The sequence below is a fragment of the Diplotaxodon limnothrissa genome, linkage group LG20, assembly GCF_057381915.1.
Source record: "Diplotaxodon limnothrissa isolate DT_005_m linkage group LG20, D_limnothrissa_male_GT1.1, whole genome shotgun sequence".
Taxonomy (NCBI): domain Eukaryota; kingdom Metazoa; phylum Chordata; class Actinopteri; order Cichliformes; family Cichlidae; genus Diplotaxodon; species Diplotaxodon limnothrissa.
This window is the reverse complement of record NC_140615.1, coordinates 12,598,193-12,616,666: the sequence shown is the minus strand read 5'-3', so window position 1 is coordinate 12,616,666 and position 18,474 is coordinate 12,598,193. Positions and strand designations below refer to the sequence as shown.

The 18,474-nt window shown below is 42.2% G+C and overlaps 1 protein-coding gene across 2 annotated transcripts in view; it reads left to right on the top strand.

The window, feature by feature from the left end:
- The window catches only part of agrn (agrin), a 174,209-nt gene that overhangs the window by 50,378 nt on the left and 105,357 nt on the right, over positions 1 to 18,474 (top strand). For both annotated transcript variants that reach the window (XM_085345367.1, XM_085345366.1), the window contains one exon: positions 8,774 to 8,989. In XM_085345367.1, the coding sequence (XP_085201493.1) occupies positions 8,774 to 8,989 (216 nt within the window). The remainder of the gene's footprint in view (positions 1 to 8,773; positions 8,990 to 18,474) is intronic.

The window sequence follows — 18,474 nt, the reverse complement described above, 5'->3', positions numbered from 1 at the left end:
TATAACTCATTCATTTAGACATGTAAACGCTTAACTTTAAGTATGTGTCCACTTTGAATAACAGATGTGCAGACACTGGCAGCTGTAGGCTGCTAGGCCTCGCTAATCGGTGAAGTGGAGCTCATGATTGTGTTTACGTCATTGGTGCCTTTTTAAACTACATTTAAAAAAAAAAAAAAGACTTGTCTGACAAAAATTTGGTCTGCTATGAGGTATTATAGAAACATTTGCTTCAATTTGGTGAGTGAAAATTTAGTATTTTATTAATATGCTCCTTAGCATTAATGCACTTTGCTAACGAAGCTTAGTAGCCTTAGCAGATGACTTAGCGCTTCCCTGTGTCTTGTGCTCCCTTAACAACAGGGCAGCAGCCAAAATGTTGCGGTCCAAAATCACACACATAAAACAGTTTGTGCACAAATCCCCTTTCTTAGGTTCACACACAGATAAATGTTTTAGTTAAAATTTAGTTACAATTGTGAGGCATCACAAAAGCTTTAAATACATCAACCCACTTCCTGTCTCCAGCTATAAAGCTGCTGGCAAGCTTACAGTGAAACTGAACTTTCCACAAACTAAAAAACCCTTTTGTGTGTGCTCACTGTAGCTTTTGTATGGTTTGTTTATGCCAGTGGGACATCATTAAAATTAAAAAAGTAACCATAGCCAAGGGAGGCTAGAAATAGCATTGACAAAATCTCAGAACACTACTGTAACAACAGTAGTAGTCGAGGTGACTGAGCAACAAAGCCAGCGGGGAAAAATGAGCGACTCTTAGAGATTGTTTGATTACTTTTAAAAATGCAGATCTCCTCTAACGAGTGAAGGTGCCATATATTCAAATTTTGACCTACTGATTTTTACCGGCGATACAAATAAGAGCAACGAACACAGCTAACAGTGCTGTTTTATAGACACAGAAGTTCAGAGCTTTCCTTTATTCCCTTTTTTCTAATAAAAACCAAGAGGAAATGAAGTTAAAGCATTAATTATGCATGTTGCCGCCTTCAGATTATTTGCAGCAGGTGAGGGTTTGTTTTTTAGACTTACAGGACTGCAGGTTTCTCATGTAGAAGATGGGAGGGAATCACATTGTAGTGGTTTTCCATCTGCCTCTCATATTTCTCTTTAACCTCCCTACCCTTCTGTTTCTTCATCTCATACAGTATTTCTTCTAATAAAACCTGTCCCTCCCTCCCCTCAGCCCCTACCTCCTCTGTCTTCAGTTTTATCTCTCATTTTCTGGCACGCCTTGGTCTGTGGAGTTTGGTAAATAAGTTCATCCTGCATGTTAGCCAGGTCATGTCCCAGGCGCTCAGCTATGCGAGCCTGTGTGTTGCATTCAGGAAGCAGGAGGAGAAGGAAATTGATTGCCCCTTTTATGTGAGAGAAGGAGAAAATACTGTACTGTACCAGCCATCGCACACACGCACGCACACACCCCGCACACAAAGACATGCTCACACACTCAAAACCCTCCATCTTCAAGCAGAGAACTGCAGCCAAAGGCGAAGAGAAAATGCAGTAAACGAATAGCTCTTTACAGTTTTTCTTTTCTTCAGTTTGTTCATTGTGCTGTTGCCCTGATAAGAACAGCACTGGAAAAGCAGAACATGAGAAAAAGGTTTTTTTTCTTTCTGAAAATCCTTTGAAAGTGTCTCCTTTCTTTCCCTCCTTCGCCCCTTTTTCTCTCTTCTCATTTAACTGGTTTAAAGAAGCAATTTCTCATATTGAGCTGGTGAGGTGGGGTGTTCCATTGTGACCAGGCGTTTTCTTCATTCACGCTGGGTGTTGTAAGATTGCAGCGAGATCGATAATTGACTCCATTGGTCCCCGAGGATCGCTAACCAGAGATCAATAGAAGCAGTGTAGGGTTTTTACCCTCAGATATTTTACAGCTGCCGGCCACCTTTATGTTTCTTCATGTTTCTATTCTGCAATGACACTTTGGGACTCTAGGCTCTGTATAGCGTCAGGTGCAGAGAAGGACACTATTAACAAATACTCCACCCATCTATTGCTTTTCCCCCCAGACCTATGCAAAGCACCTATAGCCTCAGAGCTGCACGCAGCCAGCACGAGAATTTGATTTTCAAAATTAGATTTTCACCCCAGAGCATCGATTTGGAGAGGAGTGATGTATAATTAGTGCAGTGAGACCTAACAGTTATTTTTAAAAAGCACTGCAGGGAATTTGATACAGAGGCAGCTTGACGTGGGTGCGCATGTGTGTATTTGTGCATATGTAAACCACCTGTGTGCATGACGGAAAGTTTCCAGTAAAACCTGATGAGAGAAGCCGCTTTGTGCTGATTGCATCACTAGCTGTTGCCATAGCAACCTGTCCCCTCACTGCAAAGGTCTTCTGGTACAGCTACACGGATAGAGAGGCTAAAGCCCTCTTACCGAGGTGAGGAGAGATAAGGAGACAGAGGGAAAGAGGGGACTGTTAAAAGCCGCCCGGGCAGGGAGCACATCTGTATTACTTAGTGTCAGCTGAAAAGAAAGGGTCCCTTTATTAAGAAGTAAGTGGAAGATGTCCCCTAGGAGTGCTAGAGGGTAATGAATTTAGAGTCATTCAACATTAATGTGATGTCGCTTCGATGCCACTGAGCTGTATCTCCCTCCATCAACTTTCCGTTCCTGATTTTCTGACAGTCACTAGGTCATTAGTCAATGCCGAAGCCGCCGTGTGCAGATTTAATCTGATCACCATACGACTGGCTTCACCTGAGCGGAGTATCCAGCACTTTTGCCATTTGTGCATCACTGGCCTCAACAGTCCCGGTTATCCAGCCGCTATTCTTGTCACCCATGTAAAGTTCAGTATTGTTAATTATTCATGCACACCTTCCTTTACCTTCCCTCTCACTTGCTTCTTTCCTCTCTCGCTGAAACAGACCAGACTGCTGTAAAATAATTCAAAAGTATGACAGACCGAGCCAAAACAAGATATGCAAAGACGTGTATTCCTTCCCTAAAGTAGCCACTTTGAGGCGCTTCTGTCAAGCCTTATTGGGTCTGAGCGCGCTCATGCTCGCGACCATAGTCCATTTCTGCACCCCTCCTTTTGCTTTGTTTGAGGTAGATGCAACAAGGCAGCAAAACAATGAAACTGATAGAGCCTTTCACCACAAAAACAGGCTGCAGGACATATTGTTCACAGAGCACAGGGTAGACGGCGTCTCAGAGTGATGGGAACTTGCTGCTTCTGTGTCATGTTTATTGAATTTGTGTTCCTCTGAATCTGTGTCGAAAAGCTAGCCGCTAACACATGTCGCCCGGATAATACACCGTATGAAGAGGCGTATATCCCTTATCCCATCAATCACATTCTGATCGAATTCTGATACTTCGCTGTCCTGAAACGGTCTGCTTTTGTTACTTACTGGATTAAAAAACCACTCTGTGTGTGTATATGTGTTTTGCTCCACAAAAGAAATGAACTGCAAAGTGCAACAGCCTAGTTCCATTCTAAATCCAAAAGCAGCAGAACTGGCAATAGAAGATGTGGAAAATTGCCACCAGAGAACCATGCATTACTTTCTTTCAAATCACAAACCACATAGTTTTTCTACTGTGGCTTTAATCAGAACAGCACCGTCATTTTCCTTTCATAGGCGCTGAGAGTCCCCCCTTAAATCTCTGACACCTTGTCACATTTAATGGGTGAGTCGTCCAAACGCAGGGATGACATGTTACCTGGACTAGACGCTTGCCTCGACAGTCACAAACTGGACATGCTGTCTTTTCTTCCCAATGGGATTTTCTTCCCCTTGCCTCCGGTAGCAAAGAAAACAGCATGGAAGTGAAGCTTTTAACGCTGCGGGGCTTGAAGGGAGATTACCTTACACACTTACATGGACCAATGAGCATTCACACATACACATATTCACACTCATTGCACTCACAAAGACATTTGCACCAAGAATCGAAAAGCTTACATTTATAGTGAAAATGGCATAAGCCTGAGTGGGCTTTTGCAATTTTGTACACAAAAGCATGCACCTTCCCCAGCACTTAAAACAGCTCTAGAGGGTTGTTGACCAAGTCTGAAAGCTGGAACCAGTGCAGCTAGGTGCAAAACGTTACAGCATTTTCTATTTCATATTACAGTTATTACCCAAAAGCAAAACAAAACATAGCCTTAATGATTGTTGGTGTTTAGTACCAGCAGTCCGTTCCTTATTAATTACAAATAAACATTTTTACCGCAAGAGCAGGCTTTGCTGTCGGCCTACACATGACATGGATTCACTACTCGACTAAGAGAAGACCTTTTAGTCAGTGTCACAGCTTTGTTGTTCTTGCAGTAAGCGGCTTTATCAGAGTTTCTAACATTAATGAGAGTAACACCCTGTTAATGCTGGAGCACTTTGCTCAATTTTTAATATTGTGAGGCACAATCAACACCAAAAAATCAGTGCAGTCTAATAAATAATCCATCTTTAAAATCACTGATCTTTATTGGCTCATTTGAATTGTTAGAAATGAGCCGAGAGACATCGCTGTGGCAGCGGTGACAGGACACATAGAGATCTGGAAGTTAGAAAAATGTTTGGCTGTAAGCATTAATTGAATAAAGTTCGAGTTCAGACCAACTCACCCTGACCGCAGCATCCTCTTCCTTTCACCTGATGTTTCAGTAATACAGAAAAACTAGTAGTTATGTGTGAGACGCAAAGTCGGAAAGTTACTGGGCTTTGTTAACTGTTCATTTAGCACCCACATATAGTAGCAGCACTTCAAACACTTTGCTTCTGTGTGTGCTTCCAGGAGAGAGAGTTTTACATCGCCTTCTGGTAGATGATTGCATTCGCTTCTTCCTATCGTGTCTGCACTACTATAGATCACCCGCCAGTCAAACTAGGTCGAGGGCGGCACAGTGGGAATATGATGTTGGCGAAGTTTTTGTTCGTGTTGTTTTTGTTTTCAGCCGTGGCAGATAATACTGTTCATATTAACTGCCAAGGGATTTTTTTGTCTTTTGTGCTAAAGAAATTGGAAGTGTCAAACGTATCTGTTATGAGGTGCTGGGACAATTTTTCCCAGGGAACAGCTCCCAGTACATAACCGTGCAGCTTTTACTCTCATTCCAGAGCCTGCGCTAGTATCTCTGTTTTGACAGAGGCCTCAGCTCCAGTGTCAGTCTTTTGTCAGCGAGCTAAGCTTGAGGCTACGGTGAGAGTTTCTTATAGGAAAGCATCGCAGAACAGATCCCCTTACACTCCAGCGCTGGCATTCATGATTTTTTTAAAATCATTTAAATGTTTTTACTGTAACTGATTATTATGTATTTTCAGAATAAAAATAAGTAAAGCATTTTATTTATATTTTTACCATATGATACCAGTGTTAGCTATATTGTAACACAGCTGATACATTTAGATCATAGAGAGATCTTTTTTGTCGACCCGGTATCTCGGTCTCTGGTGGGTTTTGTTTTTTTCCGCTCCCCCTGTCATACTCTCAGACAACCTTCCTCTTGTACACATCTGACACAGCTCGATTGAATTTCACCTCTTGTCACTCTGCTCGCATGGTTTTGCCTCGGAGCCACACACTGACACCCACGTAGACAAACACGAAGGAGGAGCACAGGGTGTGTGGTGAGAAGTGACGGCAGAGCAGCGGGCCAGTCATGACAATGCCTTCATGCTAGCACCTGGCCACATGCACGCGTACGTGCGAGCGAGAGAGCCAGAAAGAGGGAGACAGACACCTAATGCCTACACCTCTCCAACACACACCCTGTCAAAAATACAGATGCACTCATGGATGGCTTTACACTCGCTTCCCCCCCCTCCCGGTAGAGAGAGTGAGCTCAGGTAGCTGTCAGGCGCTCCCCCACGGGGAACAGTGGGCCAGTCAAAAACAGCCTCCTCGCCTGTCACTCTGCGCGCTCACACATGCACACGTATAGACGCATTCACACAGTGTACTTTGGTGTGGGGAGAGAGACAGAATGAGATGCCTTGGGCAGATGCTGGACCAGTTGTCTGTGCTGCACACATAGAGTTTGTGCTTGTGTGCGTTTGTGTGTCTGCCTATCTGACTCTGTCTCTCTAGTACCACAAAAAGCCACCTGCCAGTGAGCCCAAGCGGACATGCTGCCTTTCGTTTAGTCCTAGCCTGGGAGCCAGTGATAAGAAATAGTTATCTGCGGGTGCATGTGTGTGTGAGTGTGTGACATGTATATACTCAGCGGTGACACTGGCTGCTCGCCTATCTAACCAAGTAGACTTTTTTCAGAGTGGATTTTGGATTTTTATGTGCATTCGTCCATCGATTTTCAATCCGGTTGGTTACCTGTGAGAGTTTGCCATGTCTCTTAACGCCCCTCACCCCACCCCCCCCTCCTGGTGCTGAGGCAAGGACGTCACGCCAGCTGGATGCCCAACAGTCCTCTAAGTGGGCACAGAGCCACAGCAGCTGTAGCTGCCATAATACGGGTCAATTACTCTCTAAGTTGATGTTGTGTACACATAACACGACCACGTATCCACGTGCGTGTCTGCTGTTTGCTTTGCGAATCCAGCGGCCTCTGACAAAGTTTACAGTTTGCTGCTTCACATTTGATCAAAGCTGAGGTGTCAGTGGGAGGTTGAGGATCAAAGTATTACCATCGCTGCCTGACTTGCGAGACCTTGAAGTGTGGCTAACCTTGGTTTGTCTTCGTGTTGCCCCCACCCCGTGTGTGTTTTTCCTGGATGGCGGATCATTGATGTTTCAAAAAGACTGCAGTCTTCTCACAGAGGTGTTGAAAATCAGCTGTCCACAAGACTGCGGGTATCAGCCTGCTGCCTCTCGATTGATTTTAATGTTGTTGCTGACTTTATTGAGGGGGAAAATTCTAACATTGAAACTTCTTCAAAATCAGCAAATGTACATACTGCGCTCGCTCTGCACGGGTGGGCACAGTCTCCCCGAACGAATCGAGCATATGAGCATATGTTTGCTTTACGCCACGATCCCATTTAATCCTCGTTGCTGAACTGTGTTTCTACAAATATGCCAGTAGCTAATCTGTATTGAGACAAATTTGCCTGGTGTTAAAACATAAACTTCATCTGCATTAACTCATAAAAAGTTCTCGAAGAATCAGTGCGAGAAAAGACAATTTAATTGGACGTGAACAACATCAGGGCCAGTACTGACTAAAGTTCTGAGAGCTTTCTCAGAGAGCTGCTAACATAGCTGAGAAATTTCTGGCAATAATATCCAGCATAGGATTTATTTACATTAATGAGGATGTTTGGCTGACCTTGTTGCTTGGTAGTCTTTTGGTTTTTTTTAATGGATGATGCATTATCTTAGTGATTACAGGCAGAACGAGTAGTGAAATCAACTGTTAAAAGCCTGGAATGTAATAAGCCAACTTTTAACACATGGCATGTTTACAACAGATCTACTGATGCAGTAGTCCATTTCCATGTGCATAGTTGTTATATTAGTATTTAGTATTTAGTATTTATTTATTTATTGTCATTGTCAAGATCAATGAAATTGCGTTTGGGGCTTCCATACAACCCAAAAAAAAGAAGAAAATAATAAATACCCCTTACTATTAGGTTACCTACATAGATATTTACCATGCTGGTATGTATAATCCTGTGATAATATTTCATATAAAACGATGGGAATCCCACACTGTTATGTAAGTCTGCAAGTTGTGGAAAATTAAATGAACTGCATCACAGTATAGCAGTGAGAAAGTGCTGTAACTGTTCACTCTGCTGATGAAAACCGGACAGACCCAAATCATCACCGCGCACTGTTGCTGTTATTTCTCTAGTTGCCCAGTATGTTAGTGTTTTGATGATCTTTTTTATTTCTGCTGTTATAACGTTATTGAAGTGGGTGGGAGATGTGAGCCCACCCGTAATTAGATCGACCACAAACATTATCCCTGCGCGGTCTAACCTGCAGCGTTTCATTAGCTCGCTGTCATTCAGCGTTTGGAGAATGTTTCTCCTACCTCTTTGTAGCGCGCCGTTGAGTTTGTGCTGGCTGGTTTATGTGATGAGTGGTTTTATTTTGGCAAGTTTTTATACATTACACACAATAGTCAACTATAACTGCGCTGGCAAATGTTGGACTGCATGAATAGTTCATGAAAGCCTTTTTAAATTTGTCTCCATTAGCTGCTGTTTAAAACCAAGAAAAATCGCTCTGCGTTGGCAGCTACCTGCAACCTTTCTTACGTTTCCCACACATGGTTTGATGTTGTGAATCAGTCAGCACAGATAGATATCAGTATGACGACTTTTGACCCTAACTTTGTTCAAATGGGCTCTAATTTAGCATTTTAGGAATCATTAGATCAAAAAAAGTGAAAATATTAATATAAAATCACCAGGATATGTAAACTGCAAATATTCTATTTTCCCCAAACGTGTCAAAGTGTTGTTCTGGTACGCTTCAATGCCATTACACTTTGTCATGCTTTTTAAAAGGTCTTCCCCAAACTCTGAATGGTTTCACCTTCAGAGCTCTCTTTAAGCTTAAGATGGTTTGCAAATAATTGTTTCCTTTACCAGGATTTAGTTTGAACTTTGTGGGAAAGCATCATAGAATTTTCTTAAAATGCTAGAAACTTCTCTTTGTACTCTGATGCTTTTAAATACAGGCTTCTGTTAAAAGTGCTTAATTGAACTGTGCATTAGGTGTTGGGTGTTTCAGTATTAACTCGACTGAAAATGTATATTCACATTCGGAGTTATCCATATGAAATATCCTAACAGCTTCTCCTCTTTGTCGTTCTCTCTGGCAGGCTGCAGAGGGATGCTGTGTGGCTTTGGCGCCGTTTGCGAGCGCAACCCAAATGACCCGTCCAAGGGTGAGTGTGTTTGCAAGAAGGTGGACTGCCCGTCCTTTGTGGCGCCTGTGTGCGGCTCAGATTCGTCCACCTACACCAATGAATGCGAGCTGGAGAAAGCCCAGTGCAACGCACAGCGACGCATCAAGGTGCTGAGCAAGGGAGCCTGCTGTAAGTAACCATCAATCTATCTGCTAACCCTTCCTGGAGACAGCTGCAGAAATTAACCATTTTAGAAATTCACCTCGATCCCTGTGTGAGTCTGAAAAGTGTTCTCTCTCAAACAAATGGAGATTGATCTGAGATAATTCCTTGTGCTTTTTCTGCAAAGTAACTCATTTTCAGAAATCCCTCTGACATTTGTGCAACGATCTGCTTTTTCTGTCTCATCTTGTCTGAAGATTTTAAGGCTGTGATTGTAAGCTTTAACTACCTGTAGAAACGGGGATGAAAAGAAGTCAGTTTGACCTTTGACATTTCAATTCTTGGTATGGTCATGCAACTTTGCAGAAGAAAATAGTTTGGGCAGGTTTGACTGTTGATCTGATGTATTTATGAGATCTCCACAAACCACTAAAATTCGATAGCTTTCTCTGAAGTGTTGTCTTTAACATACACGTGATCTGTACCTTTTAAAAGATCCCCAAACATCCAAATTCTTGGACTGAACAATTTGAGACTGACACTCTCCAGTACATCACAATGAAAGATGAGGGTGAAAGTGGGCAAGCATAGGTGAATTAACATTTTAAAGCATGGCGAATGCGATTGGAATTTTTGGTTCAAATGACAGAAACGGCACTTGTGATTTTATGACGTTTGCACCAGAGGACGAGCACGGCCACTTAATTTGACAAACACAAAGCTGCAAGTCTCTGAGTGACACTAAATTGCTTGTTATTGTCAAGTAAATGGATTTCTATTACACCCTGTCCTAATACTACGTGCTTTGCCATCCTATCTTTATCCCACAATAATAAAACACGTCCCCATTACATCCATTCTATTGTCTTTCCAAAATGGCTGTGCCCCCAGGGCTTAAGCGCCACCTGCACCCTCACAAACAAAAAAGTGTGCCACTTACTGCTCCCATTGGTAGCCATCCAGTGTGTATTTTATCCCTAACCCCAGTGGGTGCCAATACTCCTGCTGTACCTCTCATTGCTTCTCTTTACCAAAGCCCATCAAAATCCATGGCTCTAAGGAGCAGATTCCTGCCAAAGCTGCAACATTGCAGCAGCCTCAATGATAACTATAGTGTTTTGTCAGCGTCGTGCCTTTTCTGCCAGTGTGGGCCTACTGCTAATTCCAGGGGTCTGATTACAGTGCAGGCTCGAACCTGGCACTAATAACAAGCTTGGTGGCGGCCCGCTACTGGCAGAGTGGAAATAAAGCGATAGAAAGGACAGAGAGAGGACAGGAGGAACACAGGGTACAGTGGAGGAAAGGGAAAATAGCATTTAAAAAGGGAGGGTATAATGTTAAGAGGAAAGAGCAACGAGACATTAAGACAGGGAGTGCGACACAAGAGCACGTAAGAGAGTACTTTAGTGATTGAACGAGTGAACAGATTACGAGAGAAGATCAAAACCAGAGGGAGAAAGTAGTAGCATAAGTGGTTTAATGATGGTTTATGGAGGGTTAAGGCCATCAGAAGCACCATAATTGGCCTTAGCAAAACAGCAGCCAGTCACAAGGAAAGAAATAAAGTAAAAAATAATAGTAATGATTATGCTAATGATAGTATTGCTGGTAATAACTACATGCTGGCCACCAGAGCAGACTTCCTCTCTTATCCCGTCACATCTGGAAGGAATTTCCTTTTCATTCCTCTGTTGGCTGTGATTCTGAGAGCCCAATGTGATTATTACTAATGGCAAAGCCTGATTTATGTCAGCATTTTCATGCAGTCACTGGATGTGAAAGAGGCAGGTGTGTAGTGTTTAATCAGCGGATGGCATCCTTAGCTCTAGCCTTGCTACGTTATGTACTTGTGCTTCTGTAACACAACCGGTGTCACTGTGATTTATGGTGTGATCAGTTTAATCAATGCAAAAGTAAAAATGACTCATTTAATTAACTCCGGCTTCCACCAACATCCATTCAACATGGTTTGATTTACAGTTCCATTATTGTATACTTAAAGCAGAGTTTACAGTTCTGTTGAAAATTGACAAATTTGCTATTTTCTGATGCGATTTTTTTCTGACAATCTTCTGATTGGTAGAAACGTTGAGAGCTGAGAGAACCAACCCTGGGAATCTGTTTTAAACAAGCTGCCAGGTACTGATGAAGGTGACCTTAAAGCTTAAACAGCAGGTTATCGGTGCTTTTATTATCTTAAACTCACAATATTTGGTTTTGTCCCGAGTGACACATGAATAGCTTTGAAAATCAGAAAGCAATCTTTTAAATTCATCCTTCTTTCTTACCCGTGCTATTTCTGATTTGCAACATATTTTGTATAGCAGTGAAAGCAGTCACTGTCGAGTGAGTGTAGACGAACCACACAGCTGGCTAACATCTGGTCGGTTTATTTACTTTTGCATTTATTGCAACATCCTTGTTAAAAGCTCCCACATATGTCTTATAGACAGAATTGAGAAGGGCAGACGGCTAGAGAATTAAAAGAAGTGTTTTACTGTGGGATGGAAGGGTCAGCCAAGGAGTAAGCAACAGTCTAACATTCATCAATATTCATATGTGTGTGTTTGAATGAATTCAAGGATGTTTGCACTTAGAAGGTACATACAGCAGGTACGGTATACGCTGTGAGTGTGAAAGAGGAAGAGAGCGTGCGTGTTAGGAGGTCAGCGCAAGCCAGGTGACAGGTTCTGATTCTCACTCTGCTCTCAATAAATTCAGCCCCTACAGAGGGCTTGGACGGGCCACTTGGCTGAGATTATGGAGTTGTCAGTGCTGACGGAGGAAGAGAGAGGCAAAGGAGGGAAGGAGGAAGAGCGGTAGAAAGGTGAGGGAGTGAGAAAGCTTTTAACTTTAAGAAAATACGGGCAGCTGAATTGGTGCTTTTGTGCGAAGCCTCGTTTGACTCTTTCGATTTGAATGGCGGGTTTTCATCGGGGTAAGTGAATTGGCTACCGTTGTGTGAAGCCGTCATGTTCAATTCAAATCAAGTCTTATCTGGCACTCAGGAGGAAAGCCACAAAAGAAGTTTTTATTTCTCTCACAGAGTATGCCCCTTATGTTTTTTTTTTTTTTTAAAGGATGGGAGTTACATCACATGGGAGCATTTTGTTACCACCAAGTACAACTTTGGAGCTTGGGGTATGTTTTGTTGCAAACAGGAGGAAGCTGTAACCAGCAAGTCCCTGACATCTGCAGGATGCTGACACCTCCAAATGTCGGCTTTCGGGCGCTTACTTCCTACTTCGCTGCTGCTGACATCACAGTGCTGTTCTCCAGTTAATTACTGACATATTGTGCTTCGACTTTCAAGAGGTTTTTACAGGCACTTTAGCTACGGTCACAGCTTTGAACACCAAATAAGGTGGCTTGTTTACAACCTAGACTTTGACAGATGCCCGTGTCCTCCCACTATTCCCATTGCACAGTTCACCTTAGCTCAGTTTCACTCGGCAGTGAAAAGAAAATTCCCCTTAAAACATGTCCATTTAGCACCTCACTCATAAAACTGAACTGGCTATTATGACATTTTAGTTCCAAGAAAATGGTCTAAGTTCCCTCCTGAGGGCAGGACAAAATGACCCATTCGTTGTTGAGGTGCAGGCACTTAGTTTCCCTCCACTGCTCCACTCTGATATTCACATAACCTGCCCCTTAATGGTTCAGACCATCTCCGACCCAGCTTCTTCATTATCTTTCTTTTGTTCTAGATGGATGATTTGGGATCGGTGGGGTTACATTTCCGGCAGTCAAGCAGGCAGGCGGTGAGCACATAATGGCTTCAGATATTATCGAAATTAAAAGGAGAGGCCGCGTTTAAATTGGCCCCGCAGGAGTGACCGATAACAACACGAGGTGATAAAAAAAAAAAGAAGAAAGAAAAAAAAAAGTGTCCAGTTAAGAAAAGGAAGACCTCAGAGAGGGAGGGAGAGAGAAAAAGCTCAGACACTTTCTGGTTTAGAGAGAGACAAGAGACATTTGGGGAACTGTGTGTGCGTACGTTTGTGTGTTTGCGCACGTTCTACAGTCAGCTTGGGAACGTGCGCCACGTCTACTGTCCTAATGTTGAATCAGAGCAGAGTGGTAAATACACTCCCTTTCCCAGAGAGAGACACAGAAGTGCTGCAGAACTCATCTTGTGTGGCCACTCTAGTGGAACATGGAGTTTTCATTCTTCTTTACCCCCCCAGAAAAAAGTGGAGAGCATGCGCATGTGGGTGAGGTGACTGGGGTTCGAGAGTGTGGTCGATGGGAGATTGATTTTATGTATGTGTGAGAGCGCACGTGTGTGTTCTCGAGAGTTGGCTATCAGCACGGCCCCCTACCTTCTGCTCAGTCACTCCACTCTGCTCTCTCGCTCTCTGCACTTTAGAGAAGGTTTTTATCTCTCCAGCACCGAAACACTCTCGAGTCTTCACAGTGAAAGGAGAAAAGGCATCAGTGCTCCACACCTGCTTCTCTGTCTGCTCTTATATACTGCAGGCAGGCCCAGTGTGAGAGGGATGTGAACTGCTCCTTAAACATAAAGCAGTACACTCCTACTTGTTGTATTTAGTTGTAGCATATAAAAAAAATATATCAGAGCTTGTTTGAATACATTTTGCAGCAAACAAATGAAGTCCTCTGTTCCTGGGAAGAGGCACAAATGATTAACTGAAAATGAGTTGGTGTACACCCACTTCTACCTGACGTATTTGTACGTTACCAAACAAAAGCAGGCGCAGCAGATTTATATAACGAAACAAATGTCAAAGTGTCTGATGAGAGTTGTCATTATGCACGGGTTTACTTTGGCGCACTTTGTGTCTCGTGTCTAATGACGCTTTATTGTGTGGTTGCGAGCGTGCCTGCACGCAAACAGGCAAACATGCATGAAACGGACCAATCAGGAAGAAGAAAGGGAATATCTATTGAAAGAAGTGTTAATCTTTCCTATAAAACAGCATAATTTTTTTTTACAAACGGTACAGTACTGTGCAAAACTCTTGAGCCATCCATTATTTCTTTATATTTTTTACATTTTGCTTTCAGGTGCCAGACTTTCTTGCTATCTTGAGCAAAAGTTCTCCAGGCTTTCTGAAGGTGTCAACTTTACATTGTGTCTTTCTTAACTTTGTTACTGGCAGCATGTCATCATTTGAGTCCCATTTCTTCTGTAGAGTCTACAAAAAATACCAAAGACAGTATTTTGTTAGTAAAGCTGACATCCATCATGAACAACCCACATCACCCACTGCATGAGTATGTGAGTGGGCTGAGCAGCTCCTTTAGTCAGAGACTGAAACACCCTCGCTGCAGGAAGGAGCGCTTTCGCAGATCATTCATCCCAACAGCAGTTAGACTCTATAACTCCTCAATCATGATGTCATAAGTCACTGGACACTGTGAACATCCACGGTCACCACTTCCATGTGTATGGACATGTGCAGGTATATATGTATGTATATGTATACATATGTATATTTAGTGTGTACATGTGTGTGTGTACATGTCTATAAATAGGAATATTAGTGGTACAATAGTTATGTCAAGCTATATAGTTTATATCCATAATCACATACTGTGTATGCTACCATTGTATATAGTGTATTATCTTACTTTTTGTCATTGATTGTACTTATTTGTATTTTTGTATTTCCATCTGATATCTGTACCTGAGCTGAGGTGATGCAAAAATTTCCCCGTTGTGGGATCAATAAAGTCTTATCTTATCTTAAAATAACAAAGAGCTACTAGGCAAAAAGTTTGGTCTGTCTTGGCATGGGGTCCAGTGTGTTCATAAAAATCTGAAGAAACTGGACAAGTGGGAGCAAAAGATGAAGTGACATGCATAAAATGTTACCGACAGCAGGTGAACAGTATCTGAAAGCCATGTCCTGAAGAAACAGGAAAGAAATCCAGCAAAGGCCTGACACAGGACCTGAGACTTTCAGCGGATCTATCTACTGAAGTCTCATCAGAAGTGGTCTCGGTGGAGCGGTGGCTATCAAGGAGCCATTCTAAGAAAGGGAAGCACAGAGGAAATGCTGACATAAGCAAAATTTCACAAGAATTGGACTGAAAATAAATATTAACAGGTCTTATAAAGTGATGAACGCCATTTGAAATTTCGTATTTTAGTTTAAATCACCGTCACTAGGTGCAGGGGAGGTCAGGAGAGAGGTACAACAGTGAGTGACTACATTATCTCATGTGATGCTACTCAGCCAGTCAAATCGTTTATTCAGAGCGTGTGTGAAAACAGAAAACTCCCAAGAGGAGAGGAGATGCAGAAGTGGGGTTGAAGCTGAGTGGGTTTACATGTTAAATGTAGTTATGGGAAAAGGAGAAAAGGGGAAGCTTAAAATACACCTTTGCGTTATTTTTTAATTAAGCACTTTTGCTTTTTCAAAAATCTCTTGTTTATTTTGGAATGCAAACCTTATTTTACTCAAAAAGAGAAAAGAACATTTATCATTTATTATTAGAGTACCCTCCGGGTCATTGTGAAACTTCATAATAAACACTGTTGGATGGCAACAACCAAAGAAGAGCTTTGAATGTGTTTCAAGAACCTGGAGAACTTTTCCTCGAGACTACCTACAGACATTACAAAAGCTTGTCCAAGAGAGACTGCGTTGAAGAATAAAGATGTTTTTAGAACTGTACAAACTCTCTTTTTGCCTTATATACTATATATGCACATTTTTCAGTAAATCAATGCACCCGTTTCCTAATTTGCTACTAAAATCTAAAGAAATAAGGATCAAGACATCTGCACAATACTGCGTATGTGTAAGAAATTCTTTATGTTGTTTGGGATCATGCAAGAAATCAGAAAAACCATTGTTATTTGAATCTGACATGCGGGCCAACACATTGTTTCCATTCCTCTTCACATCTCCCTTTTGCTCCTAAACCATTGTTCAGAGAGGGAATCAAAGAAAATGACCTAAGCTCATTACTCCATCTGTACGTTTGGTCTTTTGTCTTTTGTTGGTCTGGCCGATTGTTAAGGTGTCTGGGCCGGGCCAGGTAAAGCCCTGATTTATCTTCCCTCGTTGGGGCCAAAGCTGGCCAGGAGAGGAGGTTTGTGAAAATCCTCTGCAAGCAAATAAATCCTAATTTTGGAGCAGAGCTGGAGAGGGAGGAGATGAAGGCCAGCCTGCTTCACTCCTCCTTCACCCCCATTTTTTTTACTTTATTTTGCTCATGCTAAGACGATTTCCTTTGTTACCCCGGTGACATGCCCGGTCAGCCTCTGTAACAATGGGCTGGTGGTAATAGCCGTAGATGCTGAAGATGACTTCTGGCTTTGCCGAAGCAGATAACAGAATTCTGCAGTCAAACTGACTGAAGCCATCTTTACCTCCACGCTGTTTCTCCAGTGCTCATTGCTTCCCTGTTTTGGATCCCTGTCCCTTCATCTCACCAGTATTCCTCCCGTCTTTCTTTCTGTCTTTAATCCTTATTGTCCTTGTTACTTTTTTTTAAATATTCCTTTTCTTTTTCCTTCCGTCCTTTATTCTTTTCATGCATTTTGCCTCGCTGTTCCTTCTTCTACATCACTCCATAGTTCCTCAAGCCTCTCTTTTTTTCACTTCTCCTTCATTTGCTCACCGTTAACTCCGCCACAGAGGACTTAGTCACGCACCCCTTACTTCTTCTCCTTCGCCTTCACTCATTTTCTGGGCGTTCCCTCGTCTCCTTCCTTTTTCACTCAGAGGCTTCACGACAAAAATCGTTTCATTTTTTTCTCTCTCTTTTTTCCGTGTCTTGCTGATATTCTCATCAGTAGTAACAAGTCTGCACAGAGACACAAATGCGGAAAGTAATCAAATTTCTCCGGGGTTATCGGTGAACACATTTATGCGCACACACTAACAGACACACAGGGCGAGAGGTCATTGTAAATAACTCAGCTTTCGTGCTTTCATTTCCCTGGGGCATTGACTCTTGCTTGGCATTCATAACCATAATATGCACAACCTGACGGACTCTGTGTGTGTGTGTGTGTGTTTACTGATAGTACATAAACACGCACACAAAGGCATATTTAGTGAAATATACACACACTGCAGGCGTTTTGCAAACCGATAGACTGAAAAATATACATTCTTGTTATCAGCACACACACACACACACATAAAGACATGATAATGGGCTGTGCTTGGAATTTCTCTATCCATCTTTACTTGCTGTTCCACTCGTCTGCAACCACTGATACTTGTAAGACAAATCCCGTCTTCTGCTTCATCTCTCGCTCGCTCTTTCTCCAGTGCTCACCTCTTTGAAATCTGCAGGCAAAACACCGATTATGTACACACATCCATATCCACATACACCTGCTTAATCCCAGACAAGGGGTTGTGTTTTGAGACTTTTTAATGTATTTATGCATTTGGCTTCTCCTGAATAATACATTGTTATTTGTTATTTTCACTGTGTATGCTTGGTGAGAGATGGAATGGAGTGAAAATAATAAAAGCGGAGCGGTGCTGAAAAATATGAGGATAACTACCAGCTCAGCCGACAATAGCGGATATTTTATTTCATTTCGCGCGGAACAAGAATGACGACAAGTGACAGGAGACGGATTTCTAAAGAATATTTGTTTCTCTCTGCGTTGGCATACTACAACAACAACAACAAAAAGATCGCTTATTCACAATCATCATTAAAGGATCGCAGCGTGGATTGAATAGGATAACTGCTTTATTTAATACATGTTTCAGATTATTACTCGTTTTATATTAATGTATGTACAGGAACACATTATCAGAAATAGAATATGGATAATCTTGTTATTTCTTTCTACCACTGAGTCAGAGTTTTAAACAAGGAGTCATTTTTTAAGGTGGCGTTGAGCAATAGATCCCCAGGCTTTTCTTTGGCTGCTGTTTCAGTTCTTGTACTTAACCAGAAATGCTTTTTAATTGTTGAACCACTTCAAAATCACCTAATTTGTTCCAGTATCTTTAGTTAAATCTATGAGAAATGTCAGAGATGACACAGTTTGTCAGGAATAAATCATTATTTTTGCACGAGCTAGGTGATTCCCAAAGAGCTATTAGCCAAAAACCTGGCATATCTCGGCACGGTGTGCAGCCTGTCCTTAAAACATTTAAAGAAAGTGGACAAGTGGAGGACAAAAGAACAAGTGACCTGTCTGAAAAAACTGCAGCATTTGGAACAGTATCTGAAAGTCCTTGAAAAGCCCTGGAGAACTGTTCCTGAAGGCTACTTGAAGAAATGACAAGAAGGCTTACCTGAACGAGTTGAAGAATAAAGATGAGCATAGCAAATATTGACTTTGGAGCGCATTAAAATTGTAAAATTGCCTGTTTGCCTTACACTGTATTTCCATGTATGCATGTGTGCACATGTTTGCACGTGGTTCAGTAAATTGCTTCTCCAAGCCAGATATAAAGAAATGAGGGGTAGCTCAAGACATGTGCACAGTACTGTAGAAAACGTCAGTCTTGTGCATGTATATCTACACTGTATTCCCTGTTTACACACAGCACCTTCAT